The sequence below is a fragment of the Mizuhopecten yessoensis genome, unplaced genomic scaffold, assembly GCF_002113885.1.
Source record: "Mizuhopecten yessoensis strain PY_sf001 unplaced genomic scaffold, ASM211388v2 scaffold715785, whole genome shotgun sequence".
Taxonomy (NCBI): domain Eukaryota; kingdom Metazoa; phylum Mollusca; class Bivalvia; order Pectinida; family Pectinidae; genus Mizuhopecten; species Mizuhopecten yessoensis.
The window spans coordinates 10,450-33,115 of record NW_018479790.1 but is presented as its reverse complement, the minus strand read 5'-3'; the positions used below and the strand labels follow the sequence as shown (position 1 = coordinate 33,115).

The 22,666-nt window shown below is 35.6% G+C and overlaps 1 protein-coding gene across 1 annotated transcript; it reads right to left on the bottom strand.

Annotated features, from left to right (window-relative positions):
* Positions 1–81: 81 nt before the first annotated feature.
* LOC110441250 (sodium-coupled monocarboxylate transporter 1-like) lies at positions 82–4,423 on the bottom strand (the record flags this gene model as incomplete). The annotated part of the gene is made up of 5 exons (XM_021484360.1): positions 82–321; positions 1,393–1,479; positions 2,372–2,442; positions 3,025–3,137; positions 4,353–4,423. Coding segments are annotated over 5 exons (582 nt in total), but the record flags the coding sequence as incomplete, so codon positions are not given.
* Between the last annotated feature and the right edge of the window lie 18,243 nt (positions 4,424–22,666).

The following is a 22,666-nucleotide window of genomic DNA, read 5'->3' as shown; positions in this document are numbered from 1 at the left end:
AGTTTACTAACGTCATTAAAACTACTATATGGTTTAAAAGGATAGTACTACCATCCATTAAAGTTATAATTTCTTTCATTCTTACCTGAAAGGACTTATTGGTGACATACTTGAGGTCCCATTTACATCGTACGGAGTTGTATTTATTGTAAGGTTATAACTGTATATAAATGACTCGTTCATTGATACCGTGAAGTTATTGGGGTAACACCCACTCGTAGGATTCTGGATTAATTTTACTGGCCGCTTCCCGTATATTTGCCCTCCAACAGATAACCAAATGTTGAAGCTCATAGTAATCAAGCTGCCGACAATAGCCCCCTAAAATGTAGATCATAAAGACGTTTTTTAAAATTGTATACATGCACTAATATGTGTAAATTAACATCTTATTTGCAATTGCAATACCTATGATGTGTATGAGGATTCCAATTCTCCTATATTCAATTCGAAAAAAAGTTCATGCAAAGAATATTGTTTACTATACCCACCGCAACGAAGTTGTGGGAGTATATGGGAGTAAACTGTCTGTCTGTCCGCAAAATCTTGTCCAGACAACTCTTCCAAATCTACTGGACCAATTACAATGCAGTTTAAGATACGATAAGTACCCCCTGATGTTGTGCATCCAGGCATTTTTTTCATTGTCACCTTTTTAGCCTAGTTATGACCATTTCGTTTTAAATCCTTGTTCTGACAACTAAACTATATGCCGATTTTAACGACAATATATATAGATATGATAACTACACGCTTACCTTGTGCATCTAGCTAGTTTTCTTTACGTTTTTGCCCTTTTGTTGAAAAATTATTTTCCGGACTTCTTCTTCTAAACAATGGGTGGATTTCAACGAAAGTTAAACTTTATAGATATAATAACTACTTGAGGGGATATCTTAGTTTGTCTTCATTATTACTGAACTTTTATTTATATTATAGAACTAACAGCAGAAGAATATGTAAATACAAATAGTCATACTTAAATCTGTGTATCTGTGTATGGGATGGCAGAATGTCGAATAAAATGAACAAAAGTAGGCCTCTGTGACCTATTGTTTTACCTTTTGGCGTAAGCCTGTGAAAAAGGTTTGTCTTGAGCATTTCAGATGCATGTTTATCTGGGCTAGCCAGATTTGATATGGAAATAAAATTTATCGCGGGGAGTACATGTATGTCATTGTGACCTATATATTGAAATAAGAGTTGTTTGAAGTTCATAAAATAAAGAAATCATTTTAGTGGGAGTATGAATTGATTTACAATACTTTGCCTTTAGTAGCATTTAGCCTATAGTTTTATTTTACAAGGGAGCGGTGGTATTATCCTTTGGTTTACAGTTCTAGTCATAGATATTTTCATTATTAGATCACCTGACTCTTCGATTATACTCACTATCCAGTTTGCTTTTGGTATCATTCCACCAAGAAAGAAGAGTCCGACCAACGGTCCTCCACACGCACCCAATACAGAAAGTGCTATCTGCAGGACAATATATAAAAAAAAGTAAAAATGTATGAATTCATTATGAATATATGTAACACGATATTTTTTCAATAGAGATGATAAAACATTCAAACAAATATATATATATTGTTTTTTGTTCTTGTAAATAATATATGTGAAACCCACATGAATATTCTTGCCTGAGGATTGCAGGATATGTTATTGCATTGTAGTAAAATATGAAGAAATTGCGTCATTTGATTTAAGATATTCCTTGACTGTTTTCCTGAATGCTATAAAATGTAATGGTCTAATTTTACAATCGTTTTCATTTAAACATCAGCACTCTTGTTGGTCAATAAGGCAAATTATACCAGGCTAAAGACAGACGGGTACCATTTTATGGGATCACAATTTGAAGATTCTAATTACCTTTTCTATGTCGTGAAATTAAGAAAAAATCAGATAAGTTAATAAACAGAAACAAAATATGAATGGGATTAGAACCAGTGAAAATTGTCATGTGATGTACTGAAACTAGACTACCAACACTCCCTCGTAGCGTTAACGTTTAACATTTTGGTCAATGTCTACAAATAAATGTGTGAATTGATAGCTTATATAAAATGTTATAAAAACCCAAATAATAGCTGTAAAAGTGTTTTGTGTGTGATGTGAGAAGTGTGAATGTATTTGTATTTCATATATGTTAATTCAGAATGAGTTACATCCCTTTAAGCTCTAGTGTTCATACTTTCCATGTCTTAACTGATGTATAAAATTAAATCAAATACCAATTTACATAAGCCATTACTTTAGCCACCGCTGGAGAGAATTTATATAGGCTTTGCCTGTTATTCCATCCAACCGACTTGTAACAAACGTTGTCAATAAAATCTGTTGAATTATTATATTTTATAGCAGTTACCTGATTTATCGACCCAGACCTGGAGCTGATGGCATATGCCAGTCCAATGACTATCAGCCCGTACGAAAATACTGCAAGAGAAAATATATAATTACGCAGGAATAACACCATGCTTGGTGATAAAGTATAGCTCCCATTTATATTTTTGTGTTATGATGTCACAATACTTTCAAAAGTTCTCGTGAAAAAAAATGATGTGCATTTTATCTTTGAAAGTCTTCTAAGCATGCTTTCGTACCTGTTTTTGATCTCTAAAATATCTTTTTCAGTGTAATGTGTGCGAGTTAATTTAATGTATCTACTCAAATATCATAGCTAGACATTTATTCAGTGTATATTTATGCTTTTCCAGTAGAAACCCCGGTAACGTAAGTAAATGAGCCACAGGCGATCGAGTAGCGACTCAACTTCCACATAAAACAGGAGGAGAAATGCTACTACTTAGGGTAAGGTAACACTTTTGAAACTATGGTTGTTTGTTAGTCTTTTTTTCGTGTTGTATTCGATATATGCCATAGGTTAGTTATGCTATTGACTGAAGATGTACAAATATGTAATCATGCAATATTTGGACAGTTATGTTGTTATTCCATTTTGAAACTGGACATACAGCGGAAGCTTAACTGTCATAATTTGATTCAGGTACGTCTTACCACATAGCTTTGCTACACATGTCTGTGATATGATTTTCGATTTCTTAACACAGTCTCCAAGAATATCTTCTACAGTATTCGCAGCTAACGCGTTGATTCCAGACGAGAGCGTACTGAAGCAAAACAATGAACAAAAGTATTTTCCTATAAGTATTGGTTTTGTAATGCTCTCTAAATAGTTTGACTGGTTCGATATCTATATATAGGTGCTGTCCAAACATAAACGTTCATATTATTTTATGTGGGAGTCCATTACGGCCATATAAGCAAATAAGATATGTAAAAGTATTTCAAACAAAACATATTCACACGATGTCTAATAATGTTTTCTATCTTAAAAAGGAAAACCAATATCTTCTATGAGAGGTCACTTTAACGTCAAATTGTTAATTGTATTTGTATTTTTTATGCAGATTTTTCTAAAACCAATATTGTACTTTACCTGCTCTTGCTATACATTTAATTCCCTATGCTCATTATCACTCAAAAGATCTTTCACCACATAGTTGGTCATATATATAATTTTGTTTATTTTTGTCTTGGCCAAAATTAGGATAAAAACAAAACAATTTACCCAAAGGTCATTTTGGTAAAATTGTGTTTTTCCCTGTTATAATAGCGATATCAGTCATTGTCAAAAATTGAAAATAATTCTATTGTGAGTAAGGTTATTGTGGTTTATTGTTAAACTGTAGATTGAATGAACAGAAATACCTCTATAATAATGAAGTGGACACAAGAATTATACATTGTACTCGACCGGGAGGAATTGAATACATAATTCAACATCAGTCCTGAAATAGCAATTCTTATTTGTACTTTAACATTTGTTAACTGCATAGAAATTCCTTCAAACAACATCTTGTTATTTCTACGATTGAGAAGCAAAACTTAAAATAACGGAAATAATTGACGTTTTTGAATAATAAATGTATATGATTTTAAATTGAGTTTTTACGTTTTACAGTTCGCAAAAATAAAAACACTAAGAAGGCAGTGACATCTTTTGTGGGGACATTTCATTTGACATGACAACTTGTTTGTTGGGAAACAAGCAACACTTTAACTTGATGACGATACATTTTACGATTTTCTGCTATCTAGTAAGTATGTTTTTTAGATTAATAATTTGTACAGAGTTTACAATATGTTAAGATATTACCTTAGAGCGCCACTAAACAAACAGCTGATGTAGATACCAGATAAACCGGGCAGTGACCGTAATACATCAAGTCATACACTTACCTGAGAGCGCCACTAAACACACAGCTGATGTAGATACCAGATAAACCGGGTAGTGACCGGAATACATCAAGTCATACACTTACCTGAGAGCGCCACTAAACAAACAGCTGATGTAGATACCAGATAAACCGGGCAGTGACCGGAATACATCAAGTCATACACTTACCTGGGAGCGCCACTAAACAAACAGCTGATGTAGATACCAGATAAACCGGGCAGTGACCGTAATACATCAAGTCATACACTTACCTCAGAGCGCCACTAAACACACAGCTGATGAAGATACCAGATAAACCGGGGAGTGACCACATTACATCAAGTAATACACTTACCTGAGAGCGCCACTAAACACACAGCTGATGAAGATACTAGATATACCGGAAAGTGACCGTAATACACCAGATAAACTGGGCAGTGACCGGAATACATCAAGTCATACACTTACCTGGGAACGCCACTAAACAAACAGCTGATGTAGATACCAGATAAACCGGGGAGTAACCACATGACATCTAGTAATACACTTATCTGGGAGCGCCACTAAACACACAGCTGATGAAGATACCAGATAAACCGGGGAGTGACCGTAATACATCAAGTAATACACTTACCTGAGAGCGCCACTAAACAAACAGCTGATGAAGATACCAGATCAACCGGGGAGTGACCGCATAACATCAAGTAATACACTTACCTGAGAGCGCCACTAAACACACAGCTGATGTAGATACCAGATAAACCGGGGAGTGACCACATTACATCAAGTCATACACTTACCTGAGAGCGCCACTAAACAAGCAGCTGATGTAGATACCAGATAAACCGGGGAGTGACCACACTACATCAGGTCATACACTTACCTGAGAGCACCACGAAACAAACAGCTGATGTAGATACCAGATAAACCGGGGAGTGACCACATTACATCAAGTAATACACTTACCTGAGAGCGCCACTTAACAAGCAGCTGATGTAGATACCAGATAAACCGGGCAGTGACCGCGTTACATCAAGGGTGAAATATGGCATAATCTACAAATACAAATTATGCTAACTGCTTGAAATACAGCCCCGACCCCAAATAAATGGTAGCGCGAAAATTGTAAAAATCTGAACCCACGAATTAACACAATATTTACGGTATACTGTATGGTATTCTGACGAGCATCATCGTTCTGATGTGCTCCTTCTTTTTGAAAGAGTTCGAACGTATTAAATCTGTAAAATGTTTTTTCAAGCAATCAATTCAAAACATCTTTAGAAGGTACACAGAAAATGATATGAAAAGTTACATAAAACCAAAGGAAGTATCTTTACGACAAAGCTATGACATGTGTAATGTGACATGTGTAATGTGACATGTGTAATGTGACATGTGAAAACTGTATTCTTTGTCTTAGTTTGTCTTAAGTCTAAAACAATTCGTAGATGCGAATATAAAGAATTATACATGTGAACTCTATAAATAGTACCTGATTGAAATTGGTGAGGAATCCGGCTGGAACTGGATCACATTTCAAATATTGTAATACGAATAAAGAAGAATCCCCAAATACCCAAGCAACGCGTAGTAGACAGACATAGCAGGGGCCAACAACCAAAACGCTCTACAAATAGAAAGAAGAATAGTGCACCAAATAGTTTCTTTCGTTAGTCCGCATGTTTCACGATGGGAAATTTCATCATATTGTTCTTAAATTTTATGTTTTTTCATCAGAACATATCAGGATTCTTTACGCGTTTGGAATTGTTTTCATTTGACATTAACATTCTTTAACTTCATATATTTCATCTGAAATACAAAATAGAATGAGGTATGTTGTGTTTTATTTCTCGTTCTAATCAGTTATCATTTTGAACCGTAGGAATGTGACAGTAAAATTTTACAACAATAATTCTAAAAACATACCTCAGTACGCTGGTTCAAATTTTACCTTAATACCATGTAACCTTATCATCATTTGAGGGGCATATGCTTAATATTTCAGCGTAGCATTTTAAGTGAAACAAATGTTTTAAAAATGAATAATATTCAATTGGGAAACACATGACGTTAACCTTTTAGCAGCCGCAACACTTCGGAGAGAAGAGACCCTCTGGACACTGGACTGATGACACCAAAGTGGAAGAAAAGCGAATGTAAGGCCTATCAACAAACCCCAGATCGTGTGGCGGGTTCTAGGGTCCGGGTCAAAACTGTGAACACAATAATACTTCAGTAAGTATTTGTATCAATGTATTCAAACTAGGTAACGTCATACTTTTATTCCTCAGATCCGGTAGTAGGTAGAAACATTTTACTTATTGTTCTATTTGAAACACCAATCTAAAATTTTGAACCGTATTTCCAGAACTCGGATATTGAATTAGTTGACAAGTCATATGTGATTTCTTAAATGAACAAATCAACGCAAAAACCAAAAATGACAAAAGGGAACAACTCTAAGAAATTTTCTTAAGAGTTTTTTGAAAAACAAGAAGATAGTTGTACAAGTTACTGTCAGTGGTGAAGTTATCTCATTTCAATGAAAATATAGTTTTTTTTATGTGAATGACCGTAGCGACTAAACAACGACTGATCTGAGTACATGTTGACTATATTAGATGATCTGACCACACGGGCTTTCTGAACAATGTTTACTTGCCGAAATATACACAATTGAAGTTCCAATCTAATCCGCCTTGCTACTTCCAGTCGCCATTTTGTAAACAAGACCTAATATCGAGCTGATGCGCGTTTGAAAGAGTTTGAAGTATTGCAAAGCTTCTAAACAATCATGCCCAGAACATACTCACTAAGGATGATGTTTTTGATAAATTCAATATCATTTGTTTACTATATTTCTTTTCTGTATCACTTTCATTTATTCATAGAAGAACAAATTGATTTTTTTCCCCTTCAAACCTTTTTCTTTCAAATGTTAAAACACATTTCTTTGGAAAATATGTTCTAGTTTCGAGATTATGATCAAACGTCGTCTGCTTCGCAAACATTCAAGAAAATGATATTTACAATGTATTGATGTTGTTTTTGTTAACTCGTTTATTCTTTAAACTATCTTTAATTAATAAATATCAAGACTTTGTGAATTGAAAAGTTGCATTTTTTGCGTAACCGGAAGCGCACTTGATACGAGAACGTGACCCGGAAATACCTCACAACATAATCAGGACAATGATATAAAATAGACGTTTATCGAACACTAACAGATTAATACCGTATGTATTGAGACACTGATGGACTAGAATACAACACGAGGTAACACTCGTTTAATCCATTGCTATCACATCAAGTACTAACTGACATTTATGCGAAAATATCAGCATTAAATGTTTGCGATCGCGCAGACCTACGTTCGTTTTACAGTTAACATACATTTGTACATGTTGGTATCACCAGTGTACCTTAATGTGTGTCCTTCATCGTGCCGAAGATTATACATAGGCGCATTGTCGAGGAAAAGTTCGTGATTAAAAGCTTGTGGGTTTTTTTTGTACCTTAAAACTATCAGCTAAAAGCATAGTGGCATGTTACATCAAGATACAAGAATCCTTATTTTACGTTGAATATATGTCATAGTTAACATAAGCTCTCAGAAGCTTGTATTTCGACAAACATGTATATATATAAATGATAAAACATTGTAAAGGCAAACAACAAATGTTATCATAAGATACCTACGTTGGAAGGATTAAGATAAAGAGGCTAAATAATCATGCTGTACAAAATTTGGCACTAAACAACTTACTTAGTAAAATTTAAAAAGCAGTCTAGAGGGCAGGTGATCGGGACAGCCCCTACCTAACAGCCCTCTGAATACTGCTGCACAATGTTTTTTTGAAACATAGCCTTTATTTGTAACCTCGAGCACGGGGTGGTAGCCGTTAATATTGGGAGACGTTTCGGTAAGGCTACGAATGTGTTCCCGGTCAGGTAATAGAGCATCAAATGTATTAAATTCAAATATAGCATCACTTCACAACAGTCATGGATTCATATGGGTACAATATGATTAAAATAACATTCATACAGTGCATGGAAGCTGAGATTAACAAATCATTGGTTTAAAATTACAAGTCATCATTTCCATGAAATTATCCAAATAAATAAGATCTTTATGTCAAAATAAACTTCAGGTTTGGTTTAGTATTGTTTAATGTACGTCCTATCAATATCTATAGATGGTCATTTAAGGACGGCCTCCCCCATTTGCGAGATACATGTGTGTGGTGAGTTTGTGCGTAATTAATGTTTTGGGAGTCTGTGGTATGTTCATGTTTGTCTCCTTGTGATAGTGCAGGACTGATGCTGACTTTATAGTGTAATTCCACTGGAGCATACTGCTAAAGACACAACTTATTTTATAATCGAATCTCGTTATCTCACCATCTTCAATAGCCAAGGGTTTATAATTTAAATGTGTTCCATTGAACCATGACGGAATTAGCCTTGTGTTTAATTTCACTCCCCTGCCACCTAGCAGAGACACTTTACTAACAAAACTTTAAACTTTTAAGATTATTTCAGCACTGGTCGCCTATGTATTTCCCTTGGTTATCATTTACGGTTAGAATATGGCCAATTATCTCTACCAAGTGATCAAATACAGAACATGTTTCAGTATTGTCCTCCTTCATCCTAAATCATGACATAGTCGACAAGGCAACTTGGTACTGGGCGCCACCATTATTATTTACATGCACAGGGACTTGGTATTAATTTCTAACCCTCAGTTCACATATATGTGTATTATATAATGTATGATATAAAAACATTATGTGGACCATAGGATGGTAATTCGTGACAAGTCCCTGTGCCAGGTTGAATAATTTGAAAGCTTAGAGAACAAGGCTAAATCTGCTAAGGTTGAATATATGAATATGTGAATACAAAATGAACGCTTGGCTATAGCAAAGATGAGATGTTACAGGCTGGACAGATAATGACAACAAACACAGACTGAAAACATGCATGGAATGTGTTTTTCTTAAGAGCGGCTGTATAAAACACATTATGAATATGTAAAATTATGATGGAAGTTCATTTTACCCGAATTACCTGACGTTATTTTTTAATATACCTTCAGTCCGTCTGTATTTCCACACTGTTCTCTGTATAAGGAATAGGAATCAGTTTGTTTTGGGGTTTTATAAATCCTCGCAACCACTTTTAAGTCATATGTATAAGAAAGGTCTGCCAAATATCTGAATCTTTGACAAGTTTACTACAAATATATAGCAGGAATTGAGCTTTCTTTATCCACTGCACTACACTTCATATTATTTGTTGACATTTTTCTGCGACAGTACATGAAGTTTCCTCAAAAGATGCTGATAACCGAAAAAAGTCTGAAACCTTAATCATATCTTTTAGAATACTGTGTTTAAAAACGTGGTTATAGTCATGTATCTCTTCGATCCACTAAACATCAACAAACAACATTTAAACCCTTCATTCTCTAAACCTGTCATTAAAAGGATTGTAATTACAGTGGTGTTCGAATCCACTAATACATAAGTTTACATAAAACTGTACTGCAGTATGTTTTGGTCTCACTTTTGACAGTTAAATGAGTCTCATCAAGGGTCATTGACATGTCAGAAGTTGAAGTTGAAGTAGCCAAAGTTATTTCACTTTGGTGTAGAAGCTCCTAAAAATGGCCGAAATTCAGGGCTGGAATTTAACGAACTTGAAGAGTTGTGCCCCTTTGTTTGCTTTTCTATGCATCTTATTCTGGCAGTTTATCATTCATATTTTTATTTTTCCATTTGTTTTGTACTTCATATACATCTGATGAGAATGGGAGAATATTTAAAAATGCACAAAAAAGCTGAAAGTAACAAAAGGCCAAGGGGGGGGGGGGGGGGGGGGGGGGCGGGCTAAAAGTTGGCCCCCCGAAGAATCAGGGATTTTCTCTCATGTCTTCTTACTTGGGGGGACATTGAACAGACAAAGATAGATCTTCTGCCCTCTTTGCAACACACTAGGGATCTTTACTTTCTTTCTTCACTGTTCTGCCTTTCTTTGTCGTGCCGCCTGAGAAGCATAGCGAACACTTTAGGATCACTCTGTCCGTCATCACACGTTGTTGTTGGCGGGGTAATCACATTTAAGTTTTCCAGACTTTTTTTTCGCCACCATTTACCATATCAATTTGTAACTTTGTATGTGGCTTAATCATAATAGATTACAGTTCAAGTACGAACCACGTGCCTTTTTTTTTTTGCTGGAGTTACATGTATGGCCCTTTGCACATTGGACTTTCTCATAACTAACTGTTTGCCATACTTTGATCGTTACCGCTTGCCACTTGGTATGTGGCTTTATCATAATCGAATTCAGTTAGAGTCCAAACCCTGTGTCAATATTTCTCTTTTTGCTGGAGTTATGGCACTTTGCACAAAAGAAATCACATAATTAATTGTTTTCCCGGACTTGTTTTCGCTACCACTTGCAACATCAATGTGTTACTTAATATGTGGCTTTGTCATAATGGATTAATATTAATATTCCATTTTTTTCTGGAGTTATGGCCTTTTGCACATAGGAAATTATCAAAATTAACTTTATTTTTTACTTATTTCGCTACCGCTTGCCATATCAATTTGAAACTATGTTTGTGGCTTTATCATAATAGATTACAGAGTTTGAACCATGTATTAATATTCCATTTTTGACTGCAGTTATGGCCTTTTTGCACATAGGAAATTCTCATGATTAACTGTTTTCCATATTATTTGTTACTTAGTATAGATTTATAATGGATTACAGTTTGAGTTAGAATCCAGTGTCAATGTTCTATTTTTTCTGGAGTTATAGCCCTTTGCACATAGGAAATTCTTATTAGTAATTGTATTTTTTTTCGCGACCACTTGCCACATCAATACGTTACTTGATGCTTGACTTTTTCTTGAATGATGGATTACAGTTCCAGTTCGATCCTCATGTTAAATTCTATTCACACAATACGTATCATGCACTCATGATACCATCCACATATGACCTCAGATGTTGTGTGGACGTTAAGCTCCCTCAACCAACCAAGAAGCAACTGAAAGCATAATGCTTTTTATATGGCCATTATGGTGACCATGATATTTCAAAATGACACCCTATAATTGTGTGGATGCACGTGCCGACAACACATCCACTTCCTTCGAATTGTAGTTTTCTTCTATAGGTGTCTCCTTGACACCCGTCCTCATATGACCCTGGCTGGTGCGAGGACATAAATCACCTAATAGAGTACATCCTTTGAAGTTTGATGATGTTTTCAAACCAATGGTCTGGAGCATTACTTGGTTAAGAAGATTGAATGTCGTAACAGAGGGTCTCTCTCATAATACTCTGGCTCCCTAGGGTGAGGAGTGGGGTCGCAATGGGGGATTCTCCAATTCAATTACTCAATTTGTTGTTAGGACTCCTGCACATCTTTAGTTATCAGGTTTTCCGTCTGTCAATCCTTCTATCTGTTTTTAAGTTCATCCGCCAAGGACAAGTGAGCTTTTACCCTGGTGCGGCGTCCGTCCTCTGGCTATCGTCCGGCCCTCGGGCGTCAAATTTTCCCTTTAAACATTTTCTTCTCAATAACCTAGAGGCCTAGAGACCTAGCTAACTGGTATTAGGCCTGTAGCGTGCTGGGATGAAGAGCTATCAAGTTTGTTCAAATGAGTGACCTTGCCCGACTTTTCCAGGTCACAAGGATTAAATGAGGTTAAGTGTTTAAACGACTTATTTTCAATAACCAAGGGGCCCAGATACCTGATATAGTGCCTGTAGCATGCTTGAATAAAGGACTACCAAGTTTGTTCAAATAAATTATCTTTCAAGGTCACAGAGGTCAAATGTTCTAAAATCTTAAAACATCTTCTCAATAACTAAGAGGGCCATGAAATTGAGACTATAGCATGCCTGGATGAGAGGCTACGAAATGTGTTCAAATGAATGACATTGACCGACTTTCAAGGTCACAGGGGTCAAATGTGCTAACATCTTTAAACAGCTTCTTCTCAATAACCAAGAGGCACAGAGACCTGATATTGGGCATGTAGCTTGCTGGGATGAAGGGCTACCAAGTTTGTTCAAATGAATGATCTTGATCTACATTCAAGGTCACATGGGTCAAATGTGCTATATTTGAATAAAGTGGTAATGAGCTTAGCATCCACATAAATGACCTAGATCAGCTTCAAAGTTGCATTAGAAGCAAGTGAGCGACACAGGCCCATTGGGCTTCTTTTTTAATTTTTGCACAATATCTTCAGTACTGTTGGTTGGATTGCTTTCAGACTTTATCCAGTGCTTTTTTGAAGAAAGTGCTTGCTTTAAATAGCTTTTCAGGCCCGGCGGTCAAAGGTCAAGGTCACTGTTACCATGAATAGAAAATTAGTTTAGGCACACTATTTCCAATTCTGTTGGGATGATTACACTCAGGCTTTATCAAGTGCTACCTCTGAGAAAGTGCCTGCTTTGGTGCTTTGGTGGTGAAAGGTTAAGGTCATTGCTACTTAAGAAAGTATTTGCTTGGGATACAAATTGTAGCTTTTTAGGCATCGATGTCAAAGTTCAAGGTTAATGTTACTATAAATAGAAAAACATTCCATGCACAATATTTGGAACTTTTTTGGGCCGTATGCACTCAGACTTTATCCAGTGTAATAAAATGTTTGCTTAAGCTTTTGGATAGCTTTTCAGCCTTTGATATCAAAGGTCAAGGTCACTTACTATAAATAGAACACCAGTTTGTGCACTGTATTTCGAATTTTGTTGATTTATCTAGTCCTTCCTGGAAGAAAGTGCCTGCTAAGGATAGCTTTTCAGGTACAGTGGTCAAAGGTCAATGGGTCACTATAAATAGAAAATCTGTTTAATGCACTAATGCACAATTTCTTGATTTCCCCTGGGCTGATTACACTCTAGACTTTATCCAGTGCTTCCTCAAAGAAAGTGCCTGCTTGGGATAACTTTCCAGGCCCGGGGGTTAGGTCTCTATCACTGTTACTATATGAATAGAAAATCAGTTTATAAAATGCATTACTTATATTTTGAGTTCTGTTGGGCTGATTACACTCAAGACTTTATCCAGTGCTTTTATACATCTTATTACCGGTTAGCTTGTAATGATAATAATAATTATAATAATAATTCGAGGTTCTTATATAGTTCATAGGTCGTCTCAAAGCGGTTCACAAATTATCATCCGTGGTTAAAGAGCCTTTACAACCAGCCAATATCTTTTTCATCTCCCTCGGGAGCATACAGCCCCACCCCTTTTTACCTGCTATGTAAGCTTTTCACTGGTACAATATATTACAAAGTACTTAATCTGATGACCCAGTATAAAAAGCTGTATACTTAAAAAAACTCAAGTCTGTCTCCCGCCGTTGCTATATCGGTAATAGAGTAGCGTGTTCCGATAAGGTTGCTGCCCTATTGAGAAAAGGAAAAATGTTTGTTAATGAATATTTATGAGGACTTTATTTCAAAAAGTATGTTTATTTCCCATGTTGTATATAGAAACGGGCGTATGATTCCTTAATTTGTATTGCAATTGTTTTGAGGAATTCTGTACGTAGCACTTGTGTGATCCATTCAACAGTTTAGGGGGATTGTTTTAGTTACCGTGCGGCAATGTGCCAGAAAATCTCAACACTATAAGTATATTGGTTTGCAAAGTTTAAAATGACTAATAGTATGTCAAAAATAAGCCTGCGAAGCCTTTTCCCGACGGCTACTTATCTCACCGGAAGCAGGGCTGAGGCTATGTTTACGTCATCAATATGTATACGTCATCAATATGTATACGTCATCAATATGTATACGCGAATTTACGAAATGTCAAGATAGCAGATTCAAATTATCTCCAGCACATTCATGGACATTTTCATTAACATGTAGATTTCGTAAAAACAAATGCGGTGAATCTACAACCTTGCGATAAAATACACTTAGAACAACAATTTGTTGTTTTGTACCGCCAATAAAGAAGAGGAATCTTGTACGGTTTTGCTAGGTGTAGAGAGATATGTTTTGTCCAAAAACATGGGAATGAACCTGTTTTTCTTTGAGGACTAGTTGATTGATGAGTATTATTTGAATGCATATCGTTAACAATCCGAGGTTCTAAATCCGTAGCAGGTAACTAGCAATTTTTCATTAATTACTTCCAAGCTTACCTTTATGGTTACCGCTACCAGTCCAATGAAAATCATTACGAATTGAAACGCATCCGTCCAGACTACACTTTTGATGCCGCCCTAAAACAAGCGGTTCGTATACGTTACCTTACAAATCACTTATGTAATGAATGGATGCACATGTGTGCCTCTAGGTATCTATCGCTGATAAGCTGACCTTTTTGCACTTATACAATGATTGAAGATCATTTTAAGATATGAAGAGGGACATAAATAACATTCAACTTTTTGGCAAATCACATGTTATTTGTTTATATGAATCTTTGTGTAATGCTTAAGTTGCTGATGATAAAACAAACAAGTCCAAAGTCGATAAGTAGGTCACGGTAACTGGCTCAAAGTTGATAAGTAGGTCACGGTAACCTTGTTTTACATATTTCTATCGGCTTGATTATTTTAGCGGTAAACTTTGTTTTTTTGCCTAAATTTTGTGTGAAAATCGAAAAAAATAGAAGCCAAAAAAAGAAACAACCTTCACAGTTTGCATGTATACTTGGTGCAAATTAAGAAATTCAGTAACTGTTTCAATGACCTAAAGCAAAGTTGTTTCTGTTGATCTGATTTTTTTAAAACCAAACTGGTGTGTTTACAAAAGGTTTTCATTCTCCAAATTCTTCATAATTACAATCAGACAGTTCCCCCATGAATTTTGTTCATTACTTACTTCCGGCTTCGTTATTGACCAAATATACTTACTATTGCTGTATATATGGTACCAACAAGCCCAATAACAACGATAGACAGCCATAGAGGTATTCCAGCGACTACAATCAATAGAGTATCGAACTAGTTTGTTCTTCAGAATTCGACATATATAACACAGAAAGCATGATATTCCTAGCATGCCCGTAATACCGAATCGGCGAGCAAACATTGTGAAGGATTTAACTAGGAATGTTTTCTGATAAGATAGAGAAAGTGACTGATGGATAAAAGTCTGCAGTATTCTTGATTTCATGTTCAGGAGGGTTATACAATCTACTTGGTCATTATATTTCTGGCTATTTAAAAGCAACACAACGTCGGCATATTACTTGAACATTAAACATTTTGATATATGCTTTGATCATAATGCAAGATAAAATTGTAGCATTCATAACCTGTTATTCTTCCTAACGATATATCGCAGAGATTTGCGTTTTATATTGTATCTATAAAGATTACATACTTAATAACGGGGTCATCATAAACATTCCCCTAACATATTATAGTTTCTAATGCGTATCATGCAAATCTAATAAGACTTAATGGTGTTATAAGAAAATCTTTGCAATGAAAAGAAACAACCAGTACGAGTTTTTGGATAATTTTATCGATAACGTTTAATCTACGTTACAAATTTAAACAAATGGTCCAAATAAGATGAAAGTTAAATAAACAGTTCTTGTATTCCTAAGTTGCTTTAAAATGACTAAATAATTTCCGACGTGTTATGAAATCGTTGAACTCTACGTACCGGTTTGAAGTGCCAACGCTGGCGCATATAATGTTACTGCCATATAGGCAATCTGAAATGACGAAAAAGTGCAATAAAAGATATGTATGTTCTTATGCTGTTAGTAAAGGTATTTCATAACACGTTTTATAAAAACAGATTAGCAGGATATGTGCTGAGAAAATCAACCTTTAAAGGTTTGGGAAATGGACTGAATTCTGAATTCTGAATATCTGAATTCTTGATTCTTATGCAGCAACCATAATGTCCTGCTGCATCTGATGCCCGTTGCTAAGGTAAGAAAACAAAGCAAACTTAGGATTCCAACTATTGCAGTGTTATCTTTACCGGTTCCGTGTTTAACCTCTGTTGTAACTGTTTACAGGTGTAGCGTTGCACACTTTACCCGTTCCGTTTTAACCCCCTTTTATAACTGTTTACAGGTGTAGCGTTGTACACTTTACCCGTTCCGTGTTAACCCTCTGTTATAACTGTTTACAGGTGTAGCGTTGCACACTTTACCAATTCCGTGTTAACCCTCTGTTATAACTGTTTACATGTGTAGCGTTGCACACTTTACCGGTTCCGTGTTTACCCTCTGTTGTAACTGTTTACAGGTGTAGCGTTGCACACTTTACCCGTTCCGTGTTAACTCTCTGTTATAACTGTTTACAGGTGGTGCGTTGCACACTTTGCGGTTAAACGATTTTCAATATGTGTCCAACAAGGTCTTGTTGTGTTGAGCACAAAAACATATAATTAAAAGGTAACAAACACTTTGACAATGTCGCCTAATACTCATCTGTATACCGTACAGTTACAGCAGGTCAGACACAGTAGCGAATATGGGCATGGGTAATATTACAGTAAGATGATTTTAGCTTTCGAATATCTTAATTTTGTCGTACTTACCGTCTGAAGCATCCCAATCATTGTTCCCAAAGTGCGTACGCCTTTCGACCGAAACCGGAGCTGAAGGTACTATATAAACATAAAACAGTTACTAGGACACATTTTAAATATACTGATTATTGCAATGTCTCATTTACACTTTTTGTCATTTTAAAGTTAATGCAACATTCTTCGAGAAGGGTTTTTGTGTAAAACCAAAAATTGCAAAAAAATCAAACTCCCCAAATTATAGATTCTTTTTACAAAATTTACAACTTATGTAATGATATGAGAAAATGTGTCTTTAGCCTTACCTCGTATGTACTAGTGAGTCGTAGGGGGTACAGTAGGGGAACTACGGTATAACTCGCTATCACCAGAGAAAATATAAACGCAATGGATGCGTACATCCCGCGAATCCCGTAAGTGTACATCTCGGCTGGAATGCCCATGAGAGAGATTGCTGAAAAAAATGTCACAAAAAGGGACATTGCTACAGGTAAAAGTAGAAGACGCCGATTTCCAAGAAAATAATTATCCAGTGTAGGGTTCTTGTTGGTCTGGTATCCGTAATAAACACCGATCCCCATACAGATACAGAGAAAAACGGCTATAACGATATAGTCTGCAATGTGCGGATTAGGAGCAGGAACAAAAGTTAAATCCATGTTTTCTCAAATACAAATAGGTGGAAACAAACTTTCAAGTCTTACCATGAACGGACTGAATTTAACATTAGAACTGAATGAGACATATGGTACAACTCTATTTAATGAATAAGATGAAAATACATTTTTAGGTAAAACATGATGCATGTATATTAAAATTTAAGTACAGCAATAATAAGGTTTGGTAACAGATTGAATACAATGAATAGTTAACACATGGTTTTATTATAGTATTTAGACCTTAAACTCTAATAAATCTATATATATCGTTAAGTCGTAAATGCTATTTTATTTGTAAATGTTTTAAAGGGTTTCGTGCCGGAAAGTTCTATAATTATACATGTTCGTTCAATGTACGTCAGGTAGGTTTGTAAAATTTCGTTTTATTAACTAATCTTCCTCAATATGCCTACTTCAAAACATAAATCTTCCTCAATATCTTTACTTCAAAACATAAATCTCCCTCAATATCCTTATTTTAAAACACATATCTCCCTCAATATCCCTACTTCAAAACACAAATCTTCCTCAATATCCTTATTTTAAAACACATCAAAACACAAATCCCCCTCAATATGCCTACTTCAAAACACAAATCTCCCTCAATATGCCTACTTCAAAACACAAATTTCCCTCAATAATTATGCCTACCTCAAAACATAAATCCCCCTCAATATCCCTACCTCAAAACACAAATCTCCAAAGTGTTGCTTGCCTTTTTTTGTCCAGGTTAATATATTTGATTCCACACTTAGGCTTCCTGTCTGCCTTCAAGCTGTAAATTAAAACTGAACAGCTGTACAAATGATAGGGGCTTTATTGAAATATAAGAAATGAGACAACAACACTGTAACAGAAACCATAATATTCCATCATGTAAACAACATCTCATCATATACATAATATGAAAAGGCAAAGCCTTAAAAGAGCGAAGCTTTTGTTGATCTGATATTTACTAATTCAGAATGAGATAATACTGCTTTCAGAATGAGACAAGATAAAAATTATTTAAAGTCGGCTAGTCGAGGGATAACAATAAATCATAAACTCTAATGAGATTAAGACCGACATAACAATAGGGGAGATCGGGGCAAATTCGGCCCATCTTTATTAAAGTCCGTTCTTGGAAGTATGGCAGCACGTCCGTTTTTTGAACATTATTTGATTTTCCCTGTCGGATGATCGGATGTCCGAACGAGCCCCGCAATGGGATAAGTTCGGACAGGCATTCGGGTAAGTTCGAAACCATTGGAATCAGCTTAATTATGACGTTATAAAGCATGCAACGTCAGATTTTACCTCCAACGTTACGACTTTTTATGTGTTACATGGGCCGAACTTGCCACGGTATCATTGGCTGAAACTGTCCGGGCCGAAATTGATATTTCAATAAATTCTTATCGTACAGCAGTAATTTTACATAAGAGCTTTCCTTGCCGTTCTTTCGTGTGAATGCCCAGCCAACTAAACTGCTTAGATCTTTAAAGTTGTAAATATTAGCTCAAAAACAAAAATATCAGGGGTGGCCGAACTTTCCACGATCTCCCGTCTGTAGATTTTTTTGTATCGTTGATGATTGGTAAAACTGTATTCACAATTTAATTTTTACATCAATGACGCCATTTTCAAAGCTAAAGCAGATATTTGTTCTTGTTCGTAACGTATATGATGGGTCGGGTGGCGCAGTGGATAGCGCGCTCGTCTTCACCAAGATGGCCGGATTCAATCCCGGTTACCTGCCCGACCACGCGGGGTTTACTCCGGATACTTCGGCTTCCTCCCACATTAAGAATTAAATCCTCTGCGTGCGTCCGTCGGGTCACAAAAGGAATGATTGAAATAAGGTGGTCAAAAACTATTTGGTAATTGCTATAGAAATAAGTGCATATTACATATTTGACGATAAGTCTATAAAAGTAAATGTATAGAGATGTTAGTTAAAAAAAGAAATTAAAAAAAGAAAACATTTTAATACTTTGATGTAATTGAGATTGTTGTTATATCGATATTTAGAATTCCTCTTCCATCCTGAAACACCGGATTGAATTTTAAATTTTGTAACTGTCACTGAGGTTTGACAGGTAATGATGCCAAATAAAATCAAACAGTTTCTGTCTGTAACTAGTTATAAGTTATACGTTGCTGAAAAAGGGCGTTGATTGTTGATTTCGACATAAATTAATTATCCATTGTTTCTTTTATGAGTGGTGATACATACATAAATTATGTAAAGACTATAACCAGACTTTCAAAAATGTTAAGTATTTCGTTCATATCCTCAACAAATGAAAATCAAAAGCTGATGAAATTTTAGACGATGAAAAATAAATGTACACGTTGACCTATTCCGTCTTTGCGTATTGCAGAGTTATCTTCTCTTGGGAGCAGGTATTGATTGTTACGTCACTTTTTGAGAAAACGACGTAATTTTCTCGCACAAACCAATGACGTAACAATCAATACCTGCTCCCAAGAGAAGACAACTCTGCAATACGCAAAGACGGAATTGTTTTAATGCGGCTGTTTTTGAAAATATCTCTGGGTAGAAATATTAACAGATCCTGGTTGATGACAAAAAGGATCTTCAGAAAACATTCGCGTTTTTACTTTTTGTGCCTGTGGCAAAAACTGAAATTAAAAAGTCATGAACCACCGACAAAGCGATAAATGCAACGACCATCAGTTCCAAGATTCCCCGGTTATTTTTCATCCTTCCGGAAATAACCGATGAAGGCCGATGGAGTGTGGCGTGATTGTGACGTCATCGTATGATATTCTCTGAACGACGTTTAATGCCTGCTAGTATCAAAATTTATGTGATAGATTAGTTTTTACCTAAATAAATAAGTAATAAAACATGGGTATTGTTTTCACTATATGCAGATGTTCATGTATGGGTTGAAACACAATTGTCTTTGCTTCAATGATACACTTCCTGTTTCCCCACTGGACATCTACTTCCGGACGAAAAAAATAAAAGGCAAGGTGTAGAAAGGGGAAGCAACTCTGTTTACGCACGCATGTGTTACCATTAAAGAGCTTCGCTCTTATTAACAGTTCATAGGATATATGATGGTCTGGTAGATGATATGAATTGGAATTTATTTTTGACATGTCACTTTCAATTCGGCCCTGATGACGCACATAATGCTTCAGTACTTCAGTATGTAAGAAGCCATTGATAGATATGACCTTTGACAAGTACTGTAAAGGCAGGTTATGATCCCTTATGCAGGTATATTTCAATACCTTTTGACAGGTAAATCACATTAAACACACTACCTTGTACAGGTAAATCACACTACCTTGGACAGGTAAATCAGTAACACTGTACAGGTAAATCACACTACCCTGGACAGGTAAAAGGAGGGACCACTTTTATTGTTTAATAGGTGTTGGGCATTGTGACACATCAGCAATCCAAAGTCAAACAGGGGCCTAGGGATCTGCTTCCACTGACCTGTTGACAAACAAATCAACTTCAGTATAATAACTAGAACTTAAACACTTTACCTAGAATTTGTTATATAGAGTTATTTTCCTATTATCTAATGATATATTATAATTTAGAATCAGCAGATCTTTAAATTGAGAATGTTTGCGTATCATCAGCATATTAACCAAGTCCTAATTAAAACTTTTAAATTTGTATTACAGTGTTCTAATTTTAAAAGCTGGTTGCAAGCAAAAGTAGCCTGCTATCCATCAACTTTGAACCTGCTATATTTCAAGTATATGATTAGGTCAACATTAACCCCTTCACGCCTTAAGTCACATTTAAACCATGCAAAATCAAAGACTGGGTAAGTCCAGTTTAGATATGAAGAGTTGAATGAGCTAAAGCATGTCAGCATTCAACATATGCATATGAAAGTAAGGATGATACATTTTATGATAAGAGGAAACATGAAACAATAACAAGATACATGTTACAGTAAGGTAGATACATTATATATTAAGTGGATACATGTTACAGTAAGGTAAATACATTATATATTAAGTGGATACATGTTACAGTAAGGTAGATACATTATATATCAAGTGGATACATGTTAAAGTAAGGTAGATACATTTTATATTAAGTGAAAACATGTTACAATAAAGAGGTACATGTTATAGTAAGGGAGTTACATTTTAGATTAAGAGGATACATGTAACAGTTAGAGGATACATGTAACAGTAAGAGGATACATGTAACAGTGAGAGGATACATGTAACAGTAAGAGGATACTTGTAACAGTAAGAGGATACATGTAACAGTGAGAGGATACATGTAACAGTAAGAGGAAACTTGTAACAGTAAGAGGATACATGTAACAGTAAGAAGATACATGTAACAGTGAGAGGATACATGTAACAATAAGAGGATACATGTAACAATAAGAGAATACATGTAACAGTAAGAGGATACATGTAACAGTAAGAGGATACATGTAACAGTAAGAGGAAACTTGTAACAGTGAGAAAATACATGTAACAGTAAGTGGATACATGTAACAGGAAGAGGATACATGCAACAGTAAGAGGATACATGTAACAGTAAGAGGAAACATGTAACAGTGAGAGGATACATGTAATAGTAAGAGGATACATGTAACAGTAAGACGATACATGTGACAGTAAGAGGATACATGTAACAGTAAGAGGATACATGTAACAGTAAGAGGATACATGTAACAGTAAGAGGATACATGTTACAGTAAGAGGATACATGTAACAGTAAGAGGATACATGTAACAATAAGAAGATACATGTAACAGTAAGAGGATACATGTAACAATAAGAGGATACATGTAACAGTAAGAGGATACATGTAACAATAAGAAGATACATGTAACAGTAAGAGGATACATGTTACAGTAAGAGGATACATGTAACAGTAAGAGGAAACATGTAACATTAAGAAGATACATGTAACAGTAAGGTAAGAGGAAACTTGTAACAGTAAGAGGATACATGTAACAGTAAGAGGATACATGTAACAGTAAGTGGATACATGTAACAGTAAGAAGATACATGTAACAGTAAGAGGATACCAGTAACAGTAAGAGGATACATGTAAAAGTAAGAGGATACGTGTAACAGTAAGAGGATACATGTAACAGTAAGAGGAAACTTGTAACAGTAAGAGGATACATGTAACAGTGAGAGGATACATGTAACAGTAGGAGGATACATGTAACAGTTAGAGGATACATGTAACAGT